This window comes from Pezoporus wallicus, unplaced genomic scaffold (genome assembly GCF_028554395.1).
Source record: "Pezoporus wallicus isolate ANWC-B61680 ecotype Strahan unplaced genomic scaffold, APGP_CSIRO_Pwel_v1 contig_6966, whole genome shotgun sequence".
In the NCBI taxonomy this organism is placed as follows: domain Eukaryota; kingdom Metazoa; phylum Chordata; class Aves; order Psittaciformes; family Psittacidae; genus Pezoporus; species Pezoporus wallicus.
The window spans coordinates 4,450,763-4,475,917 of NW_026639746.1; the positions used below are offsets into that span (position 1 = coordinate 4,450,763).

General features: G+C 38.4%; 1 protein-coding gene across 1 annotated transcript in view; it reads left to right on the plus strand.

The window, feature by feature from the left end:
* Nucleotides 1-1,340: 1,340 nt before the first annotated feature.
* LOC130602660 (V-type proton ATPase subunit S1-like) overlaps nucleotides 1,341-25,155 on the plus strand; it is a 55,576-nt gene continuing 31,761 nt past the window's right edge. Inside the window, exons 1-6 of the mRNA XM_057415762.1 lie at nucleotides 1,341-2,311; nucleotides 8,762-8,879; nucleotides 8,985-9,053; nucleotides 14,994-15,187; nucleotides 16,243-16,286; nucleotides 21,637-21,722. Coding sequence (XP_057271745.1) covers nucleotides 2,046-2,311; nucleotides 8,762-8,879; nucleotides 8,985-9,053; nucleotides 14,994-15,187; nucleotides 16,243-16,286; nucleotides 21,637-21,722 — 777 coding nt within the window. The 5' untranslated portion in view covers nucleotides 1,341-2,045. The remainder of the gene's footprint in view (nucleotides 2,312-8,761; nucleotides 8,880-8,984; nucleotides 9,054-14,993; nucleotides 15,188-16,242; nucleotides 16,287-21,636; nucleotides 21,723-25,155) is intronic.

Consider the following 25,155-nt stretch of genomic DNA (forward strand, 5'->3'; position numbering starts at 1 on the left):
CCTAAGGAAAATGCTCCGTAATAATAGAGTCGAGCACTTGTCACCCATTTAAAAAGTATAAAATTGTCAAATATTTATTAATAAATCATTTGCTCTTGTAGTGAGGTTCCTGTCAGCTTACAGCATGTATTTGTACAACAATATGTATTTGTTGGGTCTTGATTTCAGTACATTCAGATCAGATTGTGAAGGTTTAATTTGACATGGAATGCCTGGCAGAGTTGGTCATATTTATTAACTGTATTAGTTATGGAGGAGACCCATTAGAACTTACTCTTCACTGGTTCCTGTTAGAAGCATAGTAAGATATGCGTAAGATATGTTGCTTTCTTGCTGTTTTGCAAAACAAGGATCTCTGCACCATGCTAGCTAAATCATGAAAGGAATCACAATCTGAGAAGGCATGGTCTTAGTCAAATAAAAGTATTAGTAATTACTTCTCCAGACTGCCAACTGCAATGCAAATCTAGTCGGTTCTGCAAAACTGAGAGTTTTGTGGTTCCTTTATTATTCAGTGGGCAATCATATTGCGCACTCGTGATTCACATAATGCTGACCTTCAGTTCATCTTCATTTCTTATATAAAGGGTAATTGTAAGAAGCAGACGGGAAGACTTACAGTGGATTGGCTTTGTGGCAGGAAATGCTCACAAACCTGGCAAGACTATTCTGGACAATTACATGAGAAAGATCTCTCACGGTCTGGAAGATACCATGGAAAAGTCAAGCACTTTGAGAATGACAAAGTATTTTGCTTGTGTTGATGGAGCTATTCCAATTCATACAAAATTCTCCCTAGGGTATTCCAGTTCTATCTCTGTCTGTACTCTGGATTGCTGTCTTACCCATACAAACCCTTAAACAGACAAACAAACGCTGGCTTGTAAAAAGGGAGATGAAGGATTTCTACTACATCTCTGAGGAGAGGAGGAAAAAATTGCAATTAAGGAGTTAAATTCAGTGTTATGCAAAGGTAACACTGAGAAGAAAAGGAACATGTAGATGATGATAGGTTTTATTGCTTCCCTCAAAATCATTGTTTTTATCTCAGAAATCTGATTTCAGACAGCAGTGATGAACAAATTCCCTTGTAGACAACAGCACCACAACAGTATGCTGTCAGGTAAGGCAAATGCATTTAATTAATTTACGTGTGCTCAGATTCAGATGTGCGTATCTTCTGACACATTTGTACATTCTCAAAATTTTCATCGTGCTTCCTTATTTTGCCCTTATCACAACTCGTTTTAACACAGCTAACAATGTCTTCGGTGTATTATTCCCTAACATCTTGTTCCGATTGTGAAGAGACATCTGTGCCCTGTGCCAAACATGTGCCGAGTGACTGCTGCTGCCTAGTGTAGTGACAAGGTGTAGAAACAGCTCAGTGCTTGGCAGGAGTAAAACAGTATGCCAGAGGAATTTGCTTCCCAGCACAAAGAAATTCTCTGTGACTATTTTGATCTTGCACAAGACTTGTGAAGTACTGAAGTCATGTCAGGTTCTGAAGTATTAAAATTTGCTCCTGACTTTTGGTATTTTTGATTTTTGACACAGCATTGCTCCATGCAAAAGATAGTTTAACAATTCCATGTTTCGGTGGATACACTCTTAAAGTACCATTTTCTCACTCTCTTCCTTCTTTCTGGAATCTGGAACGGGTAAATTTATTGCAGATTTCAAACCTGTCAACACCCAAATGTGTGACACCAGCTCTCAGTACATCTGAAAGAGCTAAGCTGAGGGACATGCTAATATGTAGCAGGGGAAGAAGACGGAAGTTCTGCAGAATACATTTTGTGCAGTACAGAAAACTTTTCTGTGAAGAACTCCATTTTGAATTTGATCAACACTGTTACCAGCCTGCAGTTATTAGCGAGTTAGAAAACAGCAGGACAGGAGTTTGGACTTCATGACTCTCCTTTGTACTCGAACGTAAGAGGAATCTGTGCTTATACTGTGGAGAGTTATACGAGCTGCTTAAATGCCAGACCTGAAAGTTATTAAAAATATGCGTAACTGCCAACTGCAAGATAAGGAAGTTCATGTTTTGGAAACTCCCATTGTCGTTAGAGAGCAACCTCACCCAGCAGCCTGGCTGCATCCGGATAATGCAGCTGAACCAGGAAGTGCCACTGTGCATACACTCGTGCTTTGCCTTTGCAGCTGGCCAGTTACGCACACACTTGCCTGGAGTCATGACACGGCTCTACTCTGCTGCTCCAGCCCCGCTGCTGTGCACCCTCGCTGTGCTCTTCAGAACATCTCTGTCGGTGGGCCATGTACCGATGCTGCTTTGGTCATCTCAGAGGTAAGAAATGTAATAAAAGAGTATCTGTACTTGTGCTATTGCTCTGTGTGTGTGTGTATGTGTGTGTGTGTGCAGAATATATTGTATTTAATCAGGTGTAAATAACCTCTGGGCACTAAAATTGCCCAATAAATAAATTGGTCTCTCAGCAATCAAACAACATAACTGATGAATTTACCCATTTTTATTTATAATTTTAGGGTTCTAAGATGGGCATATTCTTCAAATCCGAAGTACACATTCACCTTAAGGCAACCTTGAACTCTGCTGTCACAGATGTCATGACTTAAAGGCACAACATAAGGCAATCTTTAATCCCTGCATTTCTTATCTCCTGGATCCTGATTTTTCACTTTTTTTTTAATGCAGTTTTTTTTAGCAGAATACACTGCTGTATGCATAAACATCAATTGTTAAAAAAAACAGCAGTCTTAATGGATCATAGAATCGTAGAATCATAGAATACTTAGGGTTGGAAAGGACCTTAAGATCATCAAGTTACAACCCCCCTGCCGTGGGCAGGGACACCTCGCACTAAACCATGTCACCCAAGGCTCTGTCCAATCTGGCCTTGAACACCGCCAGGGATGGAGCATTCGCAGCTTCCTTGGGCAACCCATTCCAGTGCCTCACCACCCTCACAGTAAAGAACTTCTTCCTTATATCCAATCTAGACTTCCCCTGTTTAAGTTTTAACCCATTACCCCCTGTCCTATCACCACAGTCCCTAATGAAGAGTCCCTCCCCAGCATCCCTATAGGCCCCCTTCAGATACTGGAAAGCTGATATGAGGTCTCCACGCAGCCTTCTCTTCTCCAGGCTGAACAGCCCCAACTTTCTCAGCCTGTCCAAAGAGTCAAGCAAAATTTAGGGATTTGCATACATGCATGAAATGAAGACTTTGAACCTTTCTCGAAAGAGCCTGATACAGACCTCGTTTTTTCCAACCAAGAGTTTTATTCACGCAGACTTTAAGGATTTTATATAATTATTTGGTATTTCCAGAAATATGGTAGCTTAACAGCTTCAGGTGGGGCACTGGATATGTGAAGTTGTCAGAGGACTATGCGCCTCTTATTCACAAGGCTGTCTCTTCAGGGCATACACATGGGTTTTGCCTAGGAAGTACTGTCCCAAAATACAGTAAGCTGATGTCAGAGATCTGTAAGAAAAGGCTCCTGAGGGCTCATGGGATCAGAGGACTGGCTGGGAGGGCTAAAAGCAAAGTTCTGTTCTGGGTGGGAAGGTGGCAACACAGCTGCTCTACGCCATAGAATTTGTTTAATATGTGCTTTGGCCTGAGTAAATTACTTGACTCTTGCCTCCTGATTCCTAAATCCTCTTTATTCTTAACCTGGTTTATATAAGTTATAAACACACTAATTGAGAGTCCATCTCATACCCTCAGAAAGCAAGTATGTATTGTATTTAATTCAACCTGATCTCAGCTCGGCATTTATTTGCTTATTTATTTGTCTTACACAAGTAATTCATTGCACCAACAGTATTTGGAATTTGTCACAATCCAGCTGGGTGATTCTCTAAGCATAAACTGCTTAACTGTACCGTTCACAGCCTTGGTGCACAGGTTAACCCTCACTTTTGCTGTAGGTAAAATGTTGGAAAGAGTTTGTTTTAGAAAAAAAGTGTTCCTAAGAGACTAAGAAAAGATCAGTGATTCCTTTGTCCTACTTCCTAGTTGGTATAAACAACACACTTGTTGAAAATATAAGCAAGATCTTATCAGTTAATCCTGGGTGGTCATAAAAGCAGACTTTTCCATCGAGATGCAATTAGCATCTTGCTTTAGATTAGGCTGCAGATTGTTCAGGTTTATACAAATCTGGACCCAGAAAATCAGGATAGTGGACTGATTATTCCGGTTTCATGTTTCCACAAATAGAACATTTTCTGGAGGAAGCGTTCTTCCAACCATGACCTTTGCATTTTTGAAAGGAGAAGGTGAAGTTCTTGTGGGGCAGAAGTTAGTTCTGGTGAGAGTCAATGAAATAACAGGAAAGGGTATACATGGTATTTTGTAAAATAAAGAAACAGTAGCAACAACTTTTGGTTTGTAACCCTGAAATGAGTGCTTTACGTCTTGGTACTTCACGGTGATGCAAGGTTTGCAGTATGTGGTCTTCAGGCTTATGAAACCTAGAAACCTAGAATTTTAGGAAGAGTATCTAAAGAGGTGCAGCAATTATCAATGGATTTCTATTCACTCTGTGGAAACGTGTCCCACAGTTTAAAAGTTCAGTGATTCACTAATCAACAGAACTGAGATCTGTTCTATCACCCTCTCCCAGGTTATCTGGTAGGATCTGATATCAAATAGTTGAAAGGTAATACATTTTGCTTTTCTTTAGGACTAGCCAGTGTTTGTAAAGCCCTGTCTCAGAACAGCTACATTAGAATAATGTAACACTTTAAAGTATCTCTTTTATGCATTACTACTGTACTATAATCATGCTATTAAAGATAATGTTAGATATCAGATACAGATGAAAATTACAGCTGACAAATATATGCAGTGTACAAAGCATAAGGTGAGCGTAATATATATCCTTTCAGGGATATTAGTAATACAAATACCTCTTTCCTCTATAAAGAAAAATGCAGATCTCTACTTTGAGAAAAATAAGTGCTTTTAACCAAACAAAAATCTTTCCCATTGATCCCAGCAAATGATGGAGTGGAAATAACTCAGTATGTCATGGTGTCCTGCTTTTCACAAAGGAATACTAATGTATCAGTAGAGATTCTCCAAATAACTTTGGCCTGGACAAAATTCCGTTTCTCTTAAATCAGCCTTTAAACTAATAACTCCAGTTGCTTTTCAAGGCAAGAGAGATGGAGAAGTTCCTCTTGCAAACAATACACAGCAGAAACTTTATTTAGCCATTTTGAACCAATATTCAGAACTTTTTCTTTCCCTCCCCAGATTAGAAAGGGAGCTTGAGTAAATAAATTGATTAAAATTAGCTTTTACAATTGCCCCTCATGTGTTTGTTTTAGAAATTATTTTTGCCTACAGTCATTGCAAAATGCATTACTACATTCATTTATGCTATGCTAATACTAGGAAATGAATTCTTTCCTGGAAAATCCAGATTATAAGTGACTTTCTGAGACAGCGTTAATGCTAAATTGTTTATTTACTGTGTTTCCTAAAACTGCAAGGAATTAACTGAAAAATCTACTGGAAAAAGGTGGAACATGAAGAGCATACAGTGGAACAGAAAAATGTTTTAGCTGTAACTTTATGTGACTCCTGTGGAGATACTGTGTGCTAGCATGCAAGCCAGTTTACTTCTGCTGTGCAGGAGAAAACAGTATTTCTTATATGGTAATCACAATGAGACTGAAAGAGATAAATGACAAGAATAACGTGGAGGAAAGAGTTCAGGAGGCAGCTACAAAGCGAAAATGTAGGCTCACAAGTAAGAGTTACTGTTATCTTACCATCTGCCCTTCCAGTGTGTTGGATACAAGAAATCTTGAAATCTTTGTTTTCATTAATAGTAATTCCAGTTCTGCCTAGAAAAAACACTGGTCAGTTAAGAATCTGTATGCTTAAACCTTTTGTCATGCCAGAGCAGTTAAGGACAAGAAAGAAGCAGAATAACAATCTAATGTCTGCTATTGGCGGAGAGAACAGGTGATTTTTAAGTTTCCTCCTTTTTAGCCAGCAGAAAAGCACTATATTATCAGAGATGCTCATCATTGTGAGCCCCCATGGCTCAGGACTCTAGGATGGCTCTGCAGTGCAAAGGTTAAGTCTGATGTGCTTGGCATGCAGAGGACCGCAGAAGGCTGTTCATCTTTGGACATAACATTATGTGTGAGCAATCAATAGTAGCAATCAATATGTGTGTTGGCCTACTGCCTGTTTTATCCTTTGCCACCCCTGACTGATCTCTTGCTGACCGCTTGATGTGAAGCATTCAATGGGATGGGCCTGTTCACTGCATTCAGTAAAGCGCACCATCAGCGTAGCCGTGATGCACTGCCTGTGGCAGTCATGCATCTCCATTTCACTCTGCAGTTCACAGTAAACCAGCTAGTACAACGTAAAACATATGGCATTTCCCATCTGAACCATAGTGAGAATACTGTTGCACCCAGCTGACAGTAGCAGCCCCCTCAAAGGGTATAGCCTTGCCTACAGTGCTTAGCAAACTGTTTAGAAGCAGCACAATAAATGCATGTATAATATACTGAATGTAAGCATTAAAAAAACACTGCGTTATAATAGAATTATTGAATAACTGATGTAGATTTATTTTTCTAATGATGATGCTGGAGTTACTAAAGTTGACTGGAAGCTAAAAGGTCTCACAAAAAGTGCTTTTCAAGATTGGATAGTTAGCAAGAACTGCTACAAGGAACACGGAATAGCTTAGAAGCAAGTATGCTTTAAAACAGTATCATTACATTTCTGAGTTTTTGAGTTCACAACAAAAGCCTTTGCCATTGTGCTGCTGCAAATAGCTTAGTTTTGTTTTATGTGCTATTAACTTTTATTCTTAACTACATGTCCACAAAGCTCTCAAAGTGTTCATTTTTTTTAAGATTATATTTATATAGTTAGTTTATAAAATAAATATGCCACGATACTCACTTTCATTTTCTTTCATACAACCCAATTTTTAACATCTCTTAATTTAATCTATCTTCTTTTCCTTTAATGTCATTAGTATTTTGCTGTGGCCACGCAATGCAAAAAGTCAGTATGAAAGTCAATTCCTGAACAACCATTCAGAATCTTTGAGGGGTTTGTGTTTTCATGTATCTTATTTTCAAAGATCATACTTAAATATTTGCGATAGTGAGGTTTGTCTTTTCTGACAAGTTGAGGCATTTCTGACAAGTTGAGATTACAATTTCTAGCTGTTTGGCTTTATAAATACAAGTTAATGTGAATTTCCAAGCACAAATTAACAAAGAAATGAGGATGCTGAGTAAAACTAAGAAAATGTCAAATGATAATTTCAACCAAATAGAAAAAAAAATCCTTCCTGCACAGCTAAGTTTCCTTCTAAAGCTTGAAAAGTGACAGGCAGAAAACCTACTAGAATTTAACATCTGCAGCACATTGTCCTGAAAAAGTTTTCCACATGTACAGTTTAATCTAGTACTCTCCCAAACCCCAAAATCTGAAGTAAGCTGGATATCTAGTACTGCAGGAGTGTATTGTTTTATTTCTGCCATGGGTCCAGTTTGAGGCTTTCGATTCACTTTTGGCAATCTTCATTGGAATTACTGGGAAGTCTTGAAGTGAAATATAGATTTTTCCTTATCCAAGAAACAACATTGAAACCCCCCTATGTGTTCATTACCCCTGTTCTGCCTCCATCTTAAGAGACTGCCAAGATTGTTCTCACTCATAAAAACTTGCTGTGCAAGGGTCATTTTCAAATTGCTTTTGGGTTAGAAAATTTAATCAGCATCTCAACTTCACCAAATTGCAATCATATAAGAGCTGGTGCTACAGCACTCAGCGATTCGCTGTATTTTATTGTTTGTAATTAGAACCAATTAGAGGATCTGGAATACCTGATTTCTCAGTCATTACCAACTGATACATATCTGGGGAAGATGGGAGATTGTGCTTCAAATGCTGGGTTTTCTACAGAATGAGTTTTACCTTAGCCAAAACACCCAGGACCAAAGTATTCATAATAAATTTCATCCCTGTAGACCCATGTTGCATACTGTTAAAATCCCAGTCATGTGTTGAAAGAATAATGCCATCTCATTTTGTCCATAACTATTTTTCGTAGCAGCAAAGCTAAATGAATGAGAAATTTGTCTTTCCAGTCCTCATAATGACAGGTTGGCAAAAAACTCATAAGCTTTTCTTGGTGTCTTGAGCTATTCTGTTCAGAAGAGCTCTTCTTTCTGGAAAGGCAGCAATTCTGAGCTGCTTCTGCAGAATCGGTCCTTCACCATGAAGACCTTAAGACAGACCATATTGTTTACAATGACACTGAAAAGCCACTTTTATTTAACAAAAGATTTATTAAAAACCTTGGTTTTATGACAACTTGTGGTCTAGCCTGAGTTCTACTCCTCTCTGGCCACCAAGATATCCAATGCACTGGAAAGTGGTTTGGGAGTTTGGATTCCCTCTGGGAATTCTCTGTGAATCTTTTGAACATGTTATTCTTCTTTCCACTCAGTAGCTATTTTTGTTGCACACAAACAAGAAAGTAGAGAGAGGCAGTTATCTTAATTGGACCAATTTTTTTCATCCTGTAACACAATTAACATGATGTGGGCATAAATGGGCAAGTTCTTTTCCTCTTGAGTAGAATGCAAGTAAACTGAACTGTAAACCTGATCTTAAACCAAAGATGATATCGTTACCTTCTGTTTCATGGTTAGAGAAAGAAGAGGTGTCATCACTAGCAGCATGTTTTACAGAAAAAACAATTATTTTTGTAGATTACAGTGGAATGCTGCCTTACATGAAGGACACATCATCTCAGCACAGGAACTGACTGTACTCTTGCAACCATTTACCCGGAATTCCAGAAACCTCATCTTGTTCCTGCAAGATATGGTACGTAACATTAATTCCTTTTTTCTCACCAATGCTGAGTGCCGTTCTGTACCTGAATGAGATGCCACGGCTCCTTCTCACCAATCTACTCTCTTTGTTTTTCAGCTTAGCATAGATGATTTCACATACCTCAGTGAATCCTACGCTAACAAGAATCCGTTTCAAAATGTTCAGGCAAGCATTTCTCTCTTTTATTTTTTTATATGTAGTATTTAAAATTAAGAAAACCCCAACAAACATGTAAGAAAGATGCAAACAGACAATAATTGAGAAAATGAAACTGAATTGCAACAGTTTTTCTACTTTAATTATTTATTGAGATTATTCCAGTTGAATCAGATGGGTTAAAGGAAATCAACTGAGTTTGCAGAAATGTCTTTCGTAGCTATTTTGTCTGAAGATTGAGTTTTCAAAATTCATTGTAACTGACAAAATTATTCCTAAACATGCTGCAATTTAGTGTTGTACATATATATATATATATATATATATATATATATATATATATAAAAACTTCAAGACTGACACCCCAAAATTCTGTTTTGGAGCCATAGGAAGAAAAGAAGTTATAGGAATCAATTATTTATTCCTGATTTTCAGAACTGAACCTCCATTTTATTTTCATGCAGGGAGTTAACGGTTTCATGTTCAAACACGGTTAATATGTAACTAGATAGTGGATTGCTTTAATCTTCATGAGAAAAAGAAATGCTACTTGAGTAACTTGAAATGAACTCCATGTGCAGATTCTAAGATGGAGTCCTCCTGAGCCCGTCAGCAACTTCAGCTTCTGTCCTCGCTGAGGAGGTTTATGGATTTTTTGCACAGCATCTATGATTGTATTTGCATGACCATTTATTGAACTGTAATTATATAGAGGAAGTGTTCACACATGAAAGCCATAAAGGTATTCCTGCAGGCAGTGCAGGAGGAACAGAGGAAGTGTAAATTCCCAAGCACCACACAGCGAGCTGTATGTGTTATTAAATACGTAAATATTCACGTATTACCTTTACATCTATACTAAGAACCTCACATCTTCCTTGTATTATTAATACTGGATATCTTCATCTCTTTGCCACATAAGAGCAGTTTAAAACTGATGCTAGAACAAAACCAGCTATTCAGGGTATGTATACGTATGCATTTTCTGAGGAATGAATGGGGGTAATCTTCTTTTGTAATATAAGGATCAGCGGTTGTCCACAGGCAGACGTACTGGTACTTCTCTGGTATGCCTTATACTCTCCAAGTTTCAAACCTATGCAAGGCAGTCTGCAGAGCAAAGTTTGCTGCTGTCTAACAGCAAAACTCGTTTGATTTCAGAAGCTGTGTGAAATGTGCACATGGCATTGCAAGCTCCTAACGATGTGGTGGCATTATTTAAGTAAGCCCTGGATGTCTAAAAGGAGGCATATTAAACTATTTAATACTTTTTTTTGCCTTGTAATCAGGACTCCCTCAGCACCGTAGATAGAGCTTGAGGCTAGAGATGAGTCCAGAGATTTACAGGTTTAGAAATTGGACGGTGTACTGAGTGGATGGAGACCTACAGAGAGCTTGTGAGGAGGTCCTCAGCTAAACAAAGGTCCTTTGTTTATCTATATAGCTATATATCTTGGGTCTGTATCTGGCAGAGCACAGATTTAAACCCAGGTTTTCAACAAGCTGAATAAATGTCAGTAACTGCTTTCTGACCTTGCCTCTTTTCTCTGTCCGTCTTGGGGCTGAGAAACTGTTTCTCATTACAGCTTCTTTAAAAATTGAAAGTTTCTTTTGACAAATTGCTCACCTTAGCTCCAGCACTTCCTGGATTTGTGCTGTTGGACTTGAAAATCTTAATATTTTTCTAGCATAATTCTGTGGGTGTGAGGTGCTGTAACTTGAGTGAAAAAAAAAAGGGATGTATAAATTAAATATTTATTTTTCAGCTAGGTGCTAACATGGAGAATTTTGACAATATCTATTGCATAGACTTGTAGCTTTTAGGACCAGAAATCATCTTTCTAATCATCCAGTTCCATCTTGGATGTAATAGAGGCTACAAAAATTTGCTCAGTTGCTATGGCATCAGTTGCACTCCACTTGAGCTGCTTTGGGAAAGAAACTCATTCTTAATCATGCTATGAAAGACTCTCATAATATGCACAAAACACAGGACAAAGTGAGGGTCAGGTCTGAATTTTCTCACTGGGGAAATTAGAATCTTGGATGTTGCATAATCACAATTTTTATACCTTCACAAGTGATTCATTAGGCTGTAATAGGCACTCCATGTAATAGGATGTCACTTGGGCATCCTCCTTTTGAACTTCAGAAATGGAAATTTGTTCACAACCTAAACTGAAGATCTCATTTAGAACATACATGTTCATGTAGCAGCATGTGTACTACAAGAGGGAAGTGTTATTTGTAAAAGAGTTGGAGGCTTGTAAACCACAGAGACATTTACAGAGGGTACATTTGTTCAACTGCTGGCAGCTGTTTTGAGCTTTTGGTATCAATGGGTTTGTATGCAATAAAAGAATTCTATTTCCAGTTAATACAAAAGGAAGCTTATAGGTAGATCATTTATCTTAAACATTCAAAGAATTTTTAAATTAAATAATAAAATACAAAGATTAGCACTTGGAGAACTTTTTTGTCAAGCAGTCACCTACCATACAAGCCTCTCCCCACTATAATCCTTCCTTGTTGTTGTAGTGTGTATTTTATTCTTTGGAATAGTTCCTCCCATTCTTGGACTTCAGGTTTCCTTCTCTAGGCTTCCTCGAATCTGTCTATAACCCTTGAAAAAAATCTGATGTCATGTTTCCCACCGTACAGTACAGTGGTATGGAGGTTTGTTCAACAACTCTTTCTGTAACTACAACATATTTTATCAGCTAAAGTAAATCAGATCAATTTTTATTAAAATCATAACTTGTAGCTTTATGCATACATTTGGAGAACACAGGTATAGTGTAAAAGACTGCAAGAGTAATAGAAATTGGAAGGTTAAAATGCAACAATGATAATTTTCTTCGTAGTTATTACTGTGTGTAGAAACAGATGTGCTTCCAGATGTGTTTGAAGAGATTTTTCTGTTTGTATAGATAACCCATTGACCAACACTGTAGAAAGTAAGTACAATACTTAATATTTTTGTATTACATACAGGTAACAAAATAATACTTAAAAGATCTTTTTTACATGGAGGAGCCTGCCTACTCTGTATGTAGGTTCCCAGATATCTCCACAGCAAGCACAGGAGCCTTTTTCCAAACAAATGTTTTTATTAGAGGACTGTCTATCAGCTTTGATACCAAACATAAGCTAGTTCAGAACAATGAGTACACCTATCTAATCGCTTATAGATGGATGCACAAGTCTTTAGCAAAGATTTTAACAATAGTTTTTTAATGATAGACCTAAATTTACTCTATTCCAGGATCAAATTGCTCAGGTATAATATCAATCCAGTTAACATAACACTGAAATGAGAGCTGGGCAAGTAAGTCCAAGCACAGCTTTATCATAGTGTAGCTACTTGGCTTCAGGATGGCTAGAAATGTGGGCAGAGACATCCCAAACCTACCTTCAAAAAAACCTGAACAGTGATGTATGTAATCCAGGAGTGAACCTTCCTGATATTTCATCCGGAGAAGTGCTTCAGGGAACAATAAAGAGGGGAACTGTACTCAGAGTAAGCTGCCTGTAGACAGGTTATAAATTCTGGCATTTAATGTAGGAATTCCTGCTATTAGTCCAACAGCTCAATAGGAGGTTTTCTTCTCTTTCCTTCTCCCCCTTCCTCTTTCTTTCCTAGCTACTACATGGATGTACCTCTTTCTTCAGTCTTTTAGCAGATTTCTCAGTAGGCCTTTTCATTCTCCGCCCTCTTTGTTCTTGTGTTCTGAACATACATGGCAGTTGAAATCCTAAAATGTGTAAAGCAACGTATGGTTATTGTAAAGAGAAGTGTGCAGTGGCCAAATGTCAAGAATGACAAACAAGAGGCATGGGATCAGAACAGCTATCTGAGACTGAGGAGCAGATATCCAGCTGTGTCTGGCTTTCAGTTGGAAAGCAGTTGAATACCAGCGTCTGGAAGCTGAGACAGATGGCACTGCAGGATTGCTTAGGAGCAGAGGCACAGTTCCAATAATGTTCAGTAACGATGCATTTTATATCTTATTTTACAATAAATGAGTAATCTGTTTAATACATGTCCTTGGAAGAAGTGCCTGCTGCCATTCTGGCTGCTGCTAGGGGGCAAAGGATTAAATATTGAAAAAAGAAGAAAAAAGTTGACTATTGCTCAGAATTTTAGCTCTAAATTCATATAAACAAACAAAAATGAAGCATATCACTGTTTCCTTCCTGGCAGTGCTAAAAATGCTGCTCAAATACTTGTGAACCAGATCAGTACTTTCTGCTCTATTTTAATTTCTGCAGTTATTTTTCTATCAGTCTGTCAAATCAGACAATGCTGCATAATTCTCCCTTTGAGAATCTATAGAAATGTGAAAATAACTAGCCCTTGCCTAGGAAGAAGTACGTGTGAGCAATTAAGAAGAGCCAGAGCAGGTCAGAAAAAGTGGTAGGCAGTTGGAGGACAGACAAAAGGGAAAAAGAGTAGGAGGAGAGAAGTGTTAGCAACAGCACAACACTTGCATAAATTAGAGGGAGAGAGAGAGTCTCCAGCAACTTGAATATCTGAATGTTGGAGCATGTGACAGACTCAATCTAGACTTAAATGTAGAAAGTGGGAAAGCAAAGTTAACAAAGTTTAAACTAAGACTCAATTTAAAAATGTCTTCTAATATTTACATTAAATTTAGGGTACATTAATTTTGATCATTCTCAAGTCTTCATCTTAACATTTTTTTCTGCCTGAATATTTCAAGTTAATTTTATTATCAAGAAAAATATTTGGAAAGATGTTTTTTGACTAATCAGGTTTCAAATTTATAGAATGAGGATGTTTTTGAATTCATTTCACTCAAGTATTTTAATCAGAAGGTAAGCTGTGAAGATTGCAAATAAAGTGATAGCTAAACTGATGCTTGATTATCTGAACCAGTTCAGCCTGAGCATTTGTCATGGTCTAAGCCCAGGCTGTAAATCCTAACCACGCAGTATACCCCCCCCCCCAACTCCCGGAGGGGTGGGGAGGAGAATCGAAAGAATGCAGGAGGTGAGCGGTTGTGTTCTCTTCCCTTGTTATTTCCCTTATCATTATTCTTATTGGTGGCAGCAGCAGTGATTTGTGTTATACCTTAGTTATTGGACTATTCTTATCTCAACTGGTGGGAGTTGCATTCTTTCGATTCTCCTCCACACCCTCCTCCCTGGCAGAGCATGAGACTCAGAAAGTCCTTGGTCAGACTAAACATTTGAGCAGTAACTAAAACCATCGGTGTTATCAGCGCGGTTCCCAGCCCGAAAGCCAAAACCACAGCGCTGCACCAGCTACTAAGAAGGAGAAAAATGACTGCTGCTGCTGAACCCGGGACAGCTTTATAATTTATATTTTGAGTACAAAGACAGAAAGCACATGACATTAAGTTTGTTTGTGTGTCTGGAAGCTTTCTATATCCTGAAACATGTAGCTTTCTTTAATAGTTAAAAATTAGACATTTGTCAATACTATGTGCTGTACTACCAGGATAAACACAATGGAAGGGTATTTATTATGCAAAGTATGACTCTGTATTGAATACAGATGCTGGAACTTGAGGTGTTTGACGTTGATCCTTCTCACCTCCAAGGTTCAGTTAGGTGGCTGTATGATGAGCTTCATTTCTGGCAGCATTCGTAAGCTGTCTGTCTAGCTTGAGAACTTCTACATCATCTGTCTCTCCTCTTCCACCACACTTGTGCAAATAAAGGTGAGAGTCTGATGCCCCTGGGTGTCTTAAGCTTTCCCCCAAAAGTTGCAGGAATGACAGAAGTGTCACCTCACTGCCCCTTTTCAGGAGCAGCCTGCAGGCTGTATCAGGCTGGTGAGAATTAACATACTGTTTACCATGATGGTTCCTCACCTTGAATTTTATAGTAAGGATACATTAAAAAACAAAGTTTGTGTTTAATTATTAAGCAAGTAAATAACTGTTTACAAATTTATTACAGGAAATTCTTCAGTCTTCTCCTTCATCTTTAGTTTTGCCAGCTGTTGACTGTGAGGCTACCAGGAACCTCCTGAGCTTTCTTCAGGAGTCAGAAGACTGGAACTTAACAAACATAACTAATCTCAATGTCTCTCGGCTAGAAGTGAATACACCTAAACCAAACTTACTGGTGATTCAGCTACAACCACTTGTCAGGTAGGAGCTTGTCACAAACAAAACTGACCCGTGTGTGTGCACAACTTTGACAGTTTTTTGAAAATCCAGGAAATTTAAAAAACAAAGTGCAAGTTCATAGGGTTAGCAAAGTTATTTTTCTTGCAAGGGTGAATTTGGTGCTTTTAGAGTCCCCTGATGAGCTTAGCAGGTGTAATAGATGAATTATGTTGAGAAAGTCAGTCAAGCGTTCCATTTTGTCTGCCTCATTATATGAGAATAAAGGGACAACTAATAAAACTAAATAGCAACACACTTCTGGCAGAAAGGTTGAGTTATTTTATACAATACATGATTAACCTGCAGAATTAATTACTAGAAGTCATTCCTAAGCATCAAAAAACCTGGCAGGATAAATAAACAAGCAGATAAACATACAGACAAACCTAAAGTTAATATGAATAACGAGACTGATTTTCATCACTCTAGAAGGAAAAAGAGGGCTATAATTCTTCATGTTTCCAGGCCTGGGACAACTGTGATCTAACAGAGCTGGAGAGAGAAATGGTTCCTTCAGGGAATGTATATTTAGAAAATATAAGGCTTGGGTGTATCAATTCATCTGCTCAGCTTGTCCTGTACTTTGTTCTTCCTAGCCTGTTACTCGGGCATTTGTACATGTTAGTATAGGGTGCATGTACCAATGTGTCCTAATGAAGTGCAACTATAGCTGTCACATCACTACACAGAAAAAGACAAGATACCCATTTTAAGGAGCTCATGTACAAACGTTAGACAATGGGCCAACACCAAATGAAAAAACAACCTGTGCAGAGATTGGTCAAAATGCCATCAGCAGTCTCGCTTCTCTGCAACTAAGGAAGTTTGAGGGTTTTGAAGAATCAGCTGAAGGTGTGGTCCTTATACTGCTAATAGCTTTGCAGAAGAAAAGGTTCATGAGGAGGACATGAGAGAGTGATGAAGTGACTGATGCTTACAGTAATCTGTTTACTAGTCAGTGTCCTTGTACATTTCTGGTTCACATTGTTCTTGCCTAGAAAAGATTTTTAATTATTTTTCTCCCACTCTTTTTGTAGTGGTTTAAATGAGATTTCCACCCTGGAAGCAATTGCTGAAAATGGTAAGCAGTATAATCAAGATATAACTCACATTTCATCATTTAAGTCTGTGTTTTCATTTGACCAGATTGTATTCTCTAGTTCCTGGGTTTTGCTGTAATACTACTATTTAAAGGTTTGCTCTTCCCCTGTCTATAGTACTTACAAGCAGTCAATTATCATAGAGTTGAAGTACTGAGCATCTGATTCAAAATCCCCCCAGATGGATATGGCTCTGTGACCTGAAATGTAGTTATAATTCACCTCTGCTTCAGGCATGGGCCTTTGCTCATGCTCTGAGATCCTCCTTGTTCATTGTACAGGCCCTATGTCTCCATGCAGCTTGAGCTTGCATCTCACCTGGTGCACAGGCAGCTGGAGGTGTCAGGCTCATTCAACAGTTTGAAGGTCTTAGTCTCAACAGAGGGTGTGTGAATGAATAGCAAATGTTTTTCTAGTCTTTGGAAAACTATACTGTTGCCCTTCACAGCCTTTGGGTTTAGAGTCTTCTATTGTTTTTGCCAAAGACTACTTGTTAAAGTTCAATCTCTCAATATAACACTATAATAAGACTTCTCTTACCTACCATCTGGATGAGAAAGAGTTGCTATACACCCAAAAGGCACTGAGAGACATCTGTTTTGATTTTGCAGTTCTTTCGCTTACTACTTTAAATTAGAGATCAAGTTATAAAGTCTGGAAATCTTTGTAATGGTATCTTCAGGAGCGTGTAGTATATTGTAGTGTAGTGTAATGTAGTGTAGCGTAGCGTAGTGTAGTGGGCTAATAATTAAACGGTGTCCTTAGTGCGTATGACTGTTTCTGCCTAAAGCTGGGGGTGTAAATTTGAAAATCAGGGGAAAATACCTTAGTACTGGAATCAGTGGTGTGTCCTTTCCTCTTTGTTTTTGCACTGCTCCAAAGTGAGTGTGTTTTTTGTACTCGAGCAGCTGGATTTACAGCCTTGATTTGCAGAGGAGTTGTTTAGTTCTTTTTTCTTGTCCCCAAGCGTATTAAATATGAAAAGCCTTAGCTTAATGCTGGCCTTGCCTAAACATTAGCCTTTTCTTTATGGGACATTTATTTCATCAGCTGCACAAACTCAAGAAGAAGTTTCCAAACCCTGTCTCAGGCCACTTTGTTTTGGAACAGCAAAGTTAATGGGAGACCTGTGGGATGATGGAGAAACAGGCTATACCAGCTTTCTAGTTAGTGTCATCTAGCTGTTACGAGGAAAAAGATGTGTGGATGAGGGAAGATCTGCTGCTTTGTATGGCCACGTGCAAAATTTGCACTTAGTATTCTGCATCTCAGCTGTGCTCTAGAAAAGTGAGAGTGTGGTCTGAATCCTCACTTCTGATTTATTTGCCAAAGTGGCCACTCACTTGCTGAATAAAAACTAGAAATAACATCAGCAGGAAGTTTTAATTCAAATGAAATTTACTGAGCCACAGTTCCTTAAAACATTGAAAGTCTGTGCAGCAGATGGGAGAGAGTTGGAAGAGAGTCCTTCCAAAAGTAGTAGGTTAAGTGTCCTGAACACAGCCTTCCAAGTCATGTGGTTTGGGCTCCAGCAGCTCTAGGTGTTTAGGCACAACCACGGTCATTTGCTGAATATTGCTCTCAGGAGACCCTTCAAGGTCAAAACTGCTTGCAAGGTTGAGAATTAATTGGCATTTGTTGCAGACGGACTGCTGCTAGATCCTACCTGAGTAAGCAACAAAAAATACTATTTTTCACATACTTTCTCACACGAACCTCATTCTCACAAGGTTCAACAAGGCCAAGTGCCAGGTCCTGTATCTGGGTTGGGCCAATATCTCAGTATCAATACAGGGCATTAAGGGGTTGAGAGTACCCCTGAAGAGAAGGACTTGAGGGTACTGGAGGATGAAAGATTAGACATGAACCACCTGTGTGAACTCGCAGCCCAGGACAATCTTGGGCTGCATCCAAAGGACCGTGACCAGCAGGTCAAGGGAGGTGATTCTGCCCCTCTATTCTGCTCTCATGAGACCAGGAGTCCTGCCTCCAGCTCTGGAGTCCTCAGTACGGAAATACATGGGCCTGTTTGAGAGGGTCCAGAGAAGGGCCACAAAAATGATCAGAGGAATGGAACATCTCTCCTATGAGAAAAGGCTGAGAGATTTGGGGTTGTTCAGCCTGGAGCAGAGAAGACTCCAGGGAGACCTTATTGAAGTCTTTCAGTTCCTAAAAGGGGCCTGTGAGAGACTTTTTAGAAGCGCCTGTTGTAATAGGACAAGGGGTGATGGTTTTAAACTAAAAGAGGGGAGGTTCAGGCTGGATGTGTGGAAGAAACTTTTTACCATAAGGGTGGTAAAACACTGGAACAGGTTGCCCAGAGAGGTGGTGGATGCACCATCCCTGGAGACATTCAAGGCCAGGCTGGATTTGGTTCTGGCAACCTCATATATTTGAAGATGTCCCTGCTTATTGGAGGGAGGGCTGGACTAGATGAGCTTTGTAGGTCCCTTCCAACACACACGATTCTATGATTCTATGATAAGAGAATTGTTAACCTATAAATGTGGAGTGTAGTTGTTGGGGTTTTTTGTCAGTATCATCATAAACCCATAGAACACTGCAGACCTGTATTAGGCTACCCAGAAGTTCACAAAGCCTCTTATGTTTGTCACAGAAACTTCTTTCCTTTCTGCTGTAGAGTGTTTTAAAATCTGATGTAATAAAATGTCAGAGAAATCTCTCCTGCTGTTTTACTCACTGCAGAGAGAAAGCTCTGTAAGACGGAACAAATGGGCTCAGATTCTTCCCATGGGAAATGTACTGCTCTGAGATATCTAGAAGCTGGAGTAAGCAGAGGTTTTTAGCATGTTGTTAAAATGAGGCTCATTACAAAATTCAAACTGGAGTTCAGAAACCAAATCTGCTCAAGTGTCAAGGGATTCAGGCTTATGGTTTTCTGTATGCTTCCTTGCAATATTCTTTTTTTTTTTCTTTTGCACGAGGTAGTGTTTGACATAGCTACTCAGTTTTTAACAGCTTTCCTAAATGTTTCTTTGCTTAGAAGGTTGCATTCTGTCATGTCAGTCTTACCTGCTGGATCCAGCATTCTTCAAAATTGATGGAAAAGCTGCCTATGACTCCACCTGCTTAAGATGAAGTGCTTTAACTACTATTGCATGTATTTCTTTTTCCACTCTGATTCTCAGTGCTTTCCACTCTTTCTCTTCTCTCTGATTTTACCCCCTCTCATCTTATTCTTTTCTGTTCTTTCTCTCCTGTTTGTAGTTTGTACTCCTCTTGTCACCTTTCTCCTTCCAGAACATTTCTTCTCAGTTAATTTCTTCCATCCCTTCCATCCATGTTCACACAAAGAAATTAAAGTAGATTAGAAATTAACAGTAGCGCTAATACCACACTCCCTCGTGAAATTCAAGGGATGGGTCTTCAGTGAATTAGAGGGGTTTACTTCTTCCACCAAGGTGTAAATTCAGGCAGTTTTGCTAACTGGCAGGTGTTACCCTAGACAAACTGTTTTACATTCATAGATGTATGTAGTGTTTTCTTGATCCATGCTATCTAAAATTAAAAATACACTTCAGTAGAACCACTCTAACATCAATATCACCACCTGGAGATGCCTCTTTTTCCATCAAAGAGCCTGGGATGGCAAACCATGTAATTCAGGTGCTTTAAAACATGGTGGACCATCTGGGCCCTTTTCCTTGGAAAATTTGAAGACACTCAGAAGCAAGGTAGAATTTTGAACACAGGCAAACAAAGATCTATATCAACTCTGTTGTCATGAGGGTGTTTACAGCAGCTTCTCTGAATGAAGGAATTGCCTCTAGAATCTTCCCAAAGGCAAGAGTTATAGATGCTACTGGTAACTGTAGTTATGTATAGCTCCTTACTAAGGTGACATGCAAATAACATGTTATTTCAGAAAGCAATCGGTTGCTTTAATGGAAGAAAATCCAGAGACAATCCATGTATTTTCCTATGTATTATTTTTTCTGCTGCAAATTTTAGCTGAGGCTGCTGAGAATTTCCAGTGAGTTGCATCCTGTGCATGTAGAATGCAAATCCTACCTTATGTAATGCCTCCACACCCAATACGATTACATTAGGAGGACATAAGCAGTTGTTTTTCTGAGTAAGTCCATTTCTTAGAGTAGATCCTTTTAGCAATATTTTTTTAGAAGGAAGATTTACTTAGCTACAATTCTTGACTGATATGAGGAAATCAGTTTGATTAAAACCCTGCAGAAAAACCAATGCTTGCATTTTTACAAAAGCTAAACATTTTACTCAGCCAGCAGATCATAATTGCTGTAAGTAGAAGAGGCTAAAAAGGATAATAATATAAGCTCTACTTCCAGTACATGAAAATGAAATACAATTTCTGTAAAGTATAACCTTGGAATTTGAGAAGCCTGTATGTCCAGGCTGCAAAATATCCATTCACCACACTGGCACGTGGATGAGAAGTGGGAAGGCAGTGAAACAGTAAATGTGAGTCTGCATTCTTATTTCTCTAGCAATCTCAATAACACCACTAATAATGGTTCTTGATTCACAGCTATTATGATCCTTATCATAAGCAGATGCTAATATTTCTGCAGACAGCTTGAAAACATTTGTCAGGTGTAAGTATTTGGCACAGCTGCCTGTGGTTTCAGATCTAAAGGAGGATCTTCTGTAGAGGTGTCTTTGGACCTTTTTGCAAGGTCCTCTCTTCCTTGACTTTTCCCTCCTGTTTTTCAGAAATATCCCACCATATTTCTCTTTTGGCCCCCAGTGTAGTCAAGAACAAAATTTTCCATATCCTGTTGAGGGTGCAGAATCAGGCTCTAAATCCACTGAAGCAAAAAGGAATATTGCTGCCAACATTATGCAGATCATGTCCCAAACTAAGCACTACATTGGGGGTATTGTGTCTGAGTGATTGGTTCTGTGTACTTTGTAAATCACAGAATAATGCTATTTAAGCTTTATTATTTATTTATTAACTAATCTTTACTGACAGTATATGCATCCTGCTCTCATCTCTTAAGTGATTTCTTCTGCTCTTGCTTTTAATTGCCCAAAGTTCAACCTTTCAGGTATTGTTTCTGTGGCATTTAATTTTCAGTTTCAAAATCACCTTTTTTTTCTGAACTGTTGTAATTTAATTGCTTGTATTGTCTCACTGAAATTGTGCATTTTTCAAGACACTGAACATGTCTTACCCCATTTGTACCTAGTGACATATAAATGGTATGAGCACCTAAATAGCTTAAATAAATTAAATAAGCTTAAACATCTAACTCATTAATTTTCCAGCTACTGTACAATTTCAGCTTTCTCAGCTTGCAGAGTTTGTTAAATTATATGTGTTTCTATTTATAGACAAAATAATTGGAAGACTGACCATGGATTTGCAGGAACGAGGGATTAATTTTTCAGTAATTTATACTGCAGTGAGACCTTCAAGGGTGAGTAATCTTCAGTGCCTAGAGCTGTCAGATTTTTTTGGCAGCTAACAACTTGATGTTTAGAGAGAAATGCTGTAGGTGATTTTCAAGATTACACAAGCAAGCAATCTGTATTATATGGGGTTTTGACCAGAAATGAATTTTCATGTATGATAGCTATATTACATAACTACTGCAGTTTTTCTCTTCTAGGAGACCATAAACTTATTTTTAAGGACTGCAATTTTAGATACTTTTTTTTTCCCCAACCGACTCTAAAGGTTTTATAGCAAGTTCTGCGTGAAACCTTATCAAGCATCCTAGTGTGGCTGGTCAGTAAAGACAAAGTGTTAGTTAACTGAAGGCTACTAATGTGTAAATTTTTAAATTAGCTTTTTCATTCCTTTTGGTCATTACTTGGTACTTACAACTGGAAGTAAAGTTTCCACCCTTCCTGATATCCAGAACACCATTTATAGATCACATCATATTATGTTAGCAGTAAGTAGCATTGCAGAATAGTTATTTATGCAGAGTTATCTGGTTTGTATGACATGCGGGTTGTACTCAAGAAATATTCATATTTTAATTTTAATGTGATTAAATGGAAGTTTGTCATGCCTTGAGAAAAACAGAATAGAGTTCCCACTAAGAAGAGAGTTTTATGAGGGATGGGCTGTTTGCATCAGCAACTTTGAAAGAAACATATCTGTTCCAGTGGTAACACATATGAGCTCCTGATATGATGCTTAGTTTAATTAGAATTTTAATTCAAACTCAAGATAAAGTAATTTGAGAATACAGAAGATATAATTCCCTTGGTTTAGGCAACAGAAAAGCCATTAGTGGGATTATCTAGATCTAGTGTGAGCAGTGCAGACAGGATCTTAAAGCTGCAGGGTTTTCAAGAGACAACACTATGAAAAATTCAAATCTGTTCTTAAAACAAGAACAAAACCTAGAAAACCTGTTTTAAATGGGTGTGATGGTGAAGTCCCTTTATCTTATCCAAAAGAAGAATAAGAGGCAACTTGACTGCACTTCATCATGTTCTTTAAGCCAAAAGTGGATGAACCCCCCAAAGATGTTCTGTATTCAACTAGAAATAATCTGGGTTTTTGCAGGGAGGTAGGGTTTTGAACATCTGGCTGACCAACAAGATGATCAGAATAGTCCCTTCAGACTCTAGGAAAAAGGCTAGTTCTACTGAAGAAAACCAGGAACATTCTTCAGTAAGCCACCCTGGGAAATTCATTTCCAGAGACTGGGTTTTGAAGACCAGACTTAGAATACAAAGCATGAGGAAGCAAGCTCACATCAACATTCTCTATGCTGCATGTTCTTGTGGTAAAGGGGAGAATTGAGTCCAGGGTTTTTGATCTGCCCTTTTTGTAAATTTTTGTAACAGATATCCAAAGTAAAAATAAAAATGATTTAGTTATTATGGATCTTTACTCTTTGAAATCAAAGGCACACTTAGCTGAAAATTGCATTTACAACAATTGGAATGAAAAATATTTTTAATTAATGAAAGAATTGGTATTATGAGAAGGAATTTTCTGAGCAGTTTTTAAAGTTTGTTGAATTTTACATCTATGCATATTTCAACAGGCTTTCTAAATTAAAGTGACTTAGTTTGAGCAACTGGAGCACTTTTAAATAATTAAAGCAATGTATTTTAAGATGTTCTGCATTAAAAAAAAAGCAATTAAAACTTTTCTTAATTTTATAAATTCAATGCCATATAAACCCATTTGAAGCATATTTTCTCACCCCCCAAAAAACTTTTAAGTTATTTCAGTGCATTCAAGGTTATCAGCGTCTGTACAGAGCTAGAAAAGGCAAAATGAAAAGTACCTTTGAGGATTCATTGGTCTGTACATTTGCATGTAACCTCTTCTTAGTATGTGTTGCATATCTTTGGCTGTGCTTGAACTGGGGAAAATGTGAACTGTTTCATAATCTTAAAATAAAGGACTAACTCCTTTTGTTTAAACTATGAAAACTATGTATCGTGATCTAGAAGTTACAGAGTTACTCCCCATTGATAACTGAGATCACTATACATGAGAAATAAAAGACTTTGATCATATGGGAAAGATGATCGTAGGGCTGGAGCATCTCTCCTATGAAGATGGGCTGAGACAGCTGGGGTTATTCAACCTGGAGGAGACTCTGGGGAGACCTTAAATCAGCCTTCCAGTCCTAAAGGGGGCCTACAAGGAATCTGGAGAGGGACTTTTTGCAAGGGCATGTAGGGGTAGGACAAAGGGGAATGGCTTTAACCTGTCAAAGCAAAGATTTAGATTAGATATTATTAGTAGAAAAAATTCTTCACTATGCAGGTGGTGAGACCCTGGCACAGGTTGCCCAGAGAAGCTGTGGCTTCCCCATCCCTGGAAGTGTTCAGGGCCAGACTGGATGGGGTTTTAAGCATCCTGGTCTAGTGGAAGGTGTCCCTGCCCATGGCAGAGGGTTTGGACCCAGATAATCTTTCAGGTCCCTTCCAACCCAAACAAGTTTGTGATTACTTAGTACATTTAAGTGATTACTTAGTACATTTAAAAGTTGATAGCAATTATTCAGTATGAAAGGTTTGCACTTACTAAGTTGGCTTTTCTCATTGGTGAAGGAAATGAGTTTTAAACATAGCACTTAAAAAAAAAAAGAATGGACAGCTCCTTTTGATCAGGTGAATGAATTTTATGCAATGAAGCTGCCAACAGCTGGGACTATGAGATACTTCTCTCCTGATAACACTACCTCCTTGCTGTTGGGCAGTTAATGGCTTTGTAGCATTGTCTTTTTATATTCATTCATTCTTCCATTACCTCAAGCAGATTAAAATAAATATGAGATATACTGGAAAAGATTCGAGACTGGTAGTGGCTTCACAGGAAATGAATTTATGAGACAGAAAGGAAGACTCCCATATGATTTAATCTCTTAAAGGACCTGATGAGAAAGAGCTGTTTAGTTTAGGCAGTGCAGCCATTGATCCCTTTGGGCTATCACAGTTATCAGTTAATTACTCCAATGCATGACAGAGATTTATTCAGGCTGGTGCTTGTTCTGTTCCAGTTTCAGCATTTGAAGCTGGAAGACAGAATTAAGATCCTGAAACAGGCTTTTTGGTGACCTAGATGAGATAGTTTCACTAACCAGATGATGATTAGTCTAGATATCCCATCATGTTATAAAGGATCTGCTTTCCTCCAACAAGGCAATTGCCACATCTTTCTGCTCTTGTTCTAAAATGCTTAGCCTTCAAGGTCTGCCTGAGTTGCTCTGACACTGAGAGGGTGATTTGTACCACCTCATTCTGGGCAAGTGAAGTGTAAATGTCCACATCTGAAATCATCAACCAGGGTTCTTTTTCCAATAAAAGGCTTTTTAGGGTATGATCCTTCTGATCTGTTTTGTAGGGGACTGCTGTGGGATGAGATGAAACTCT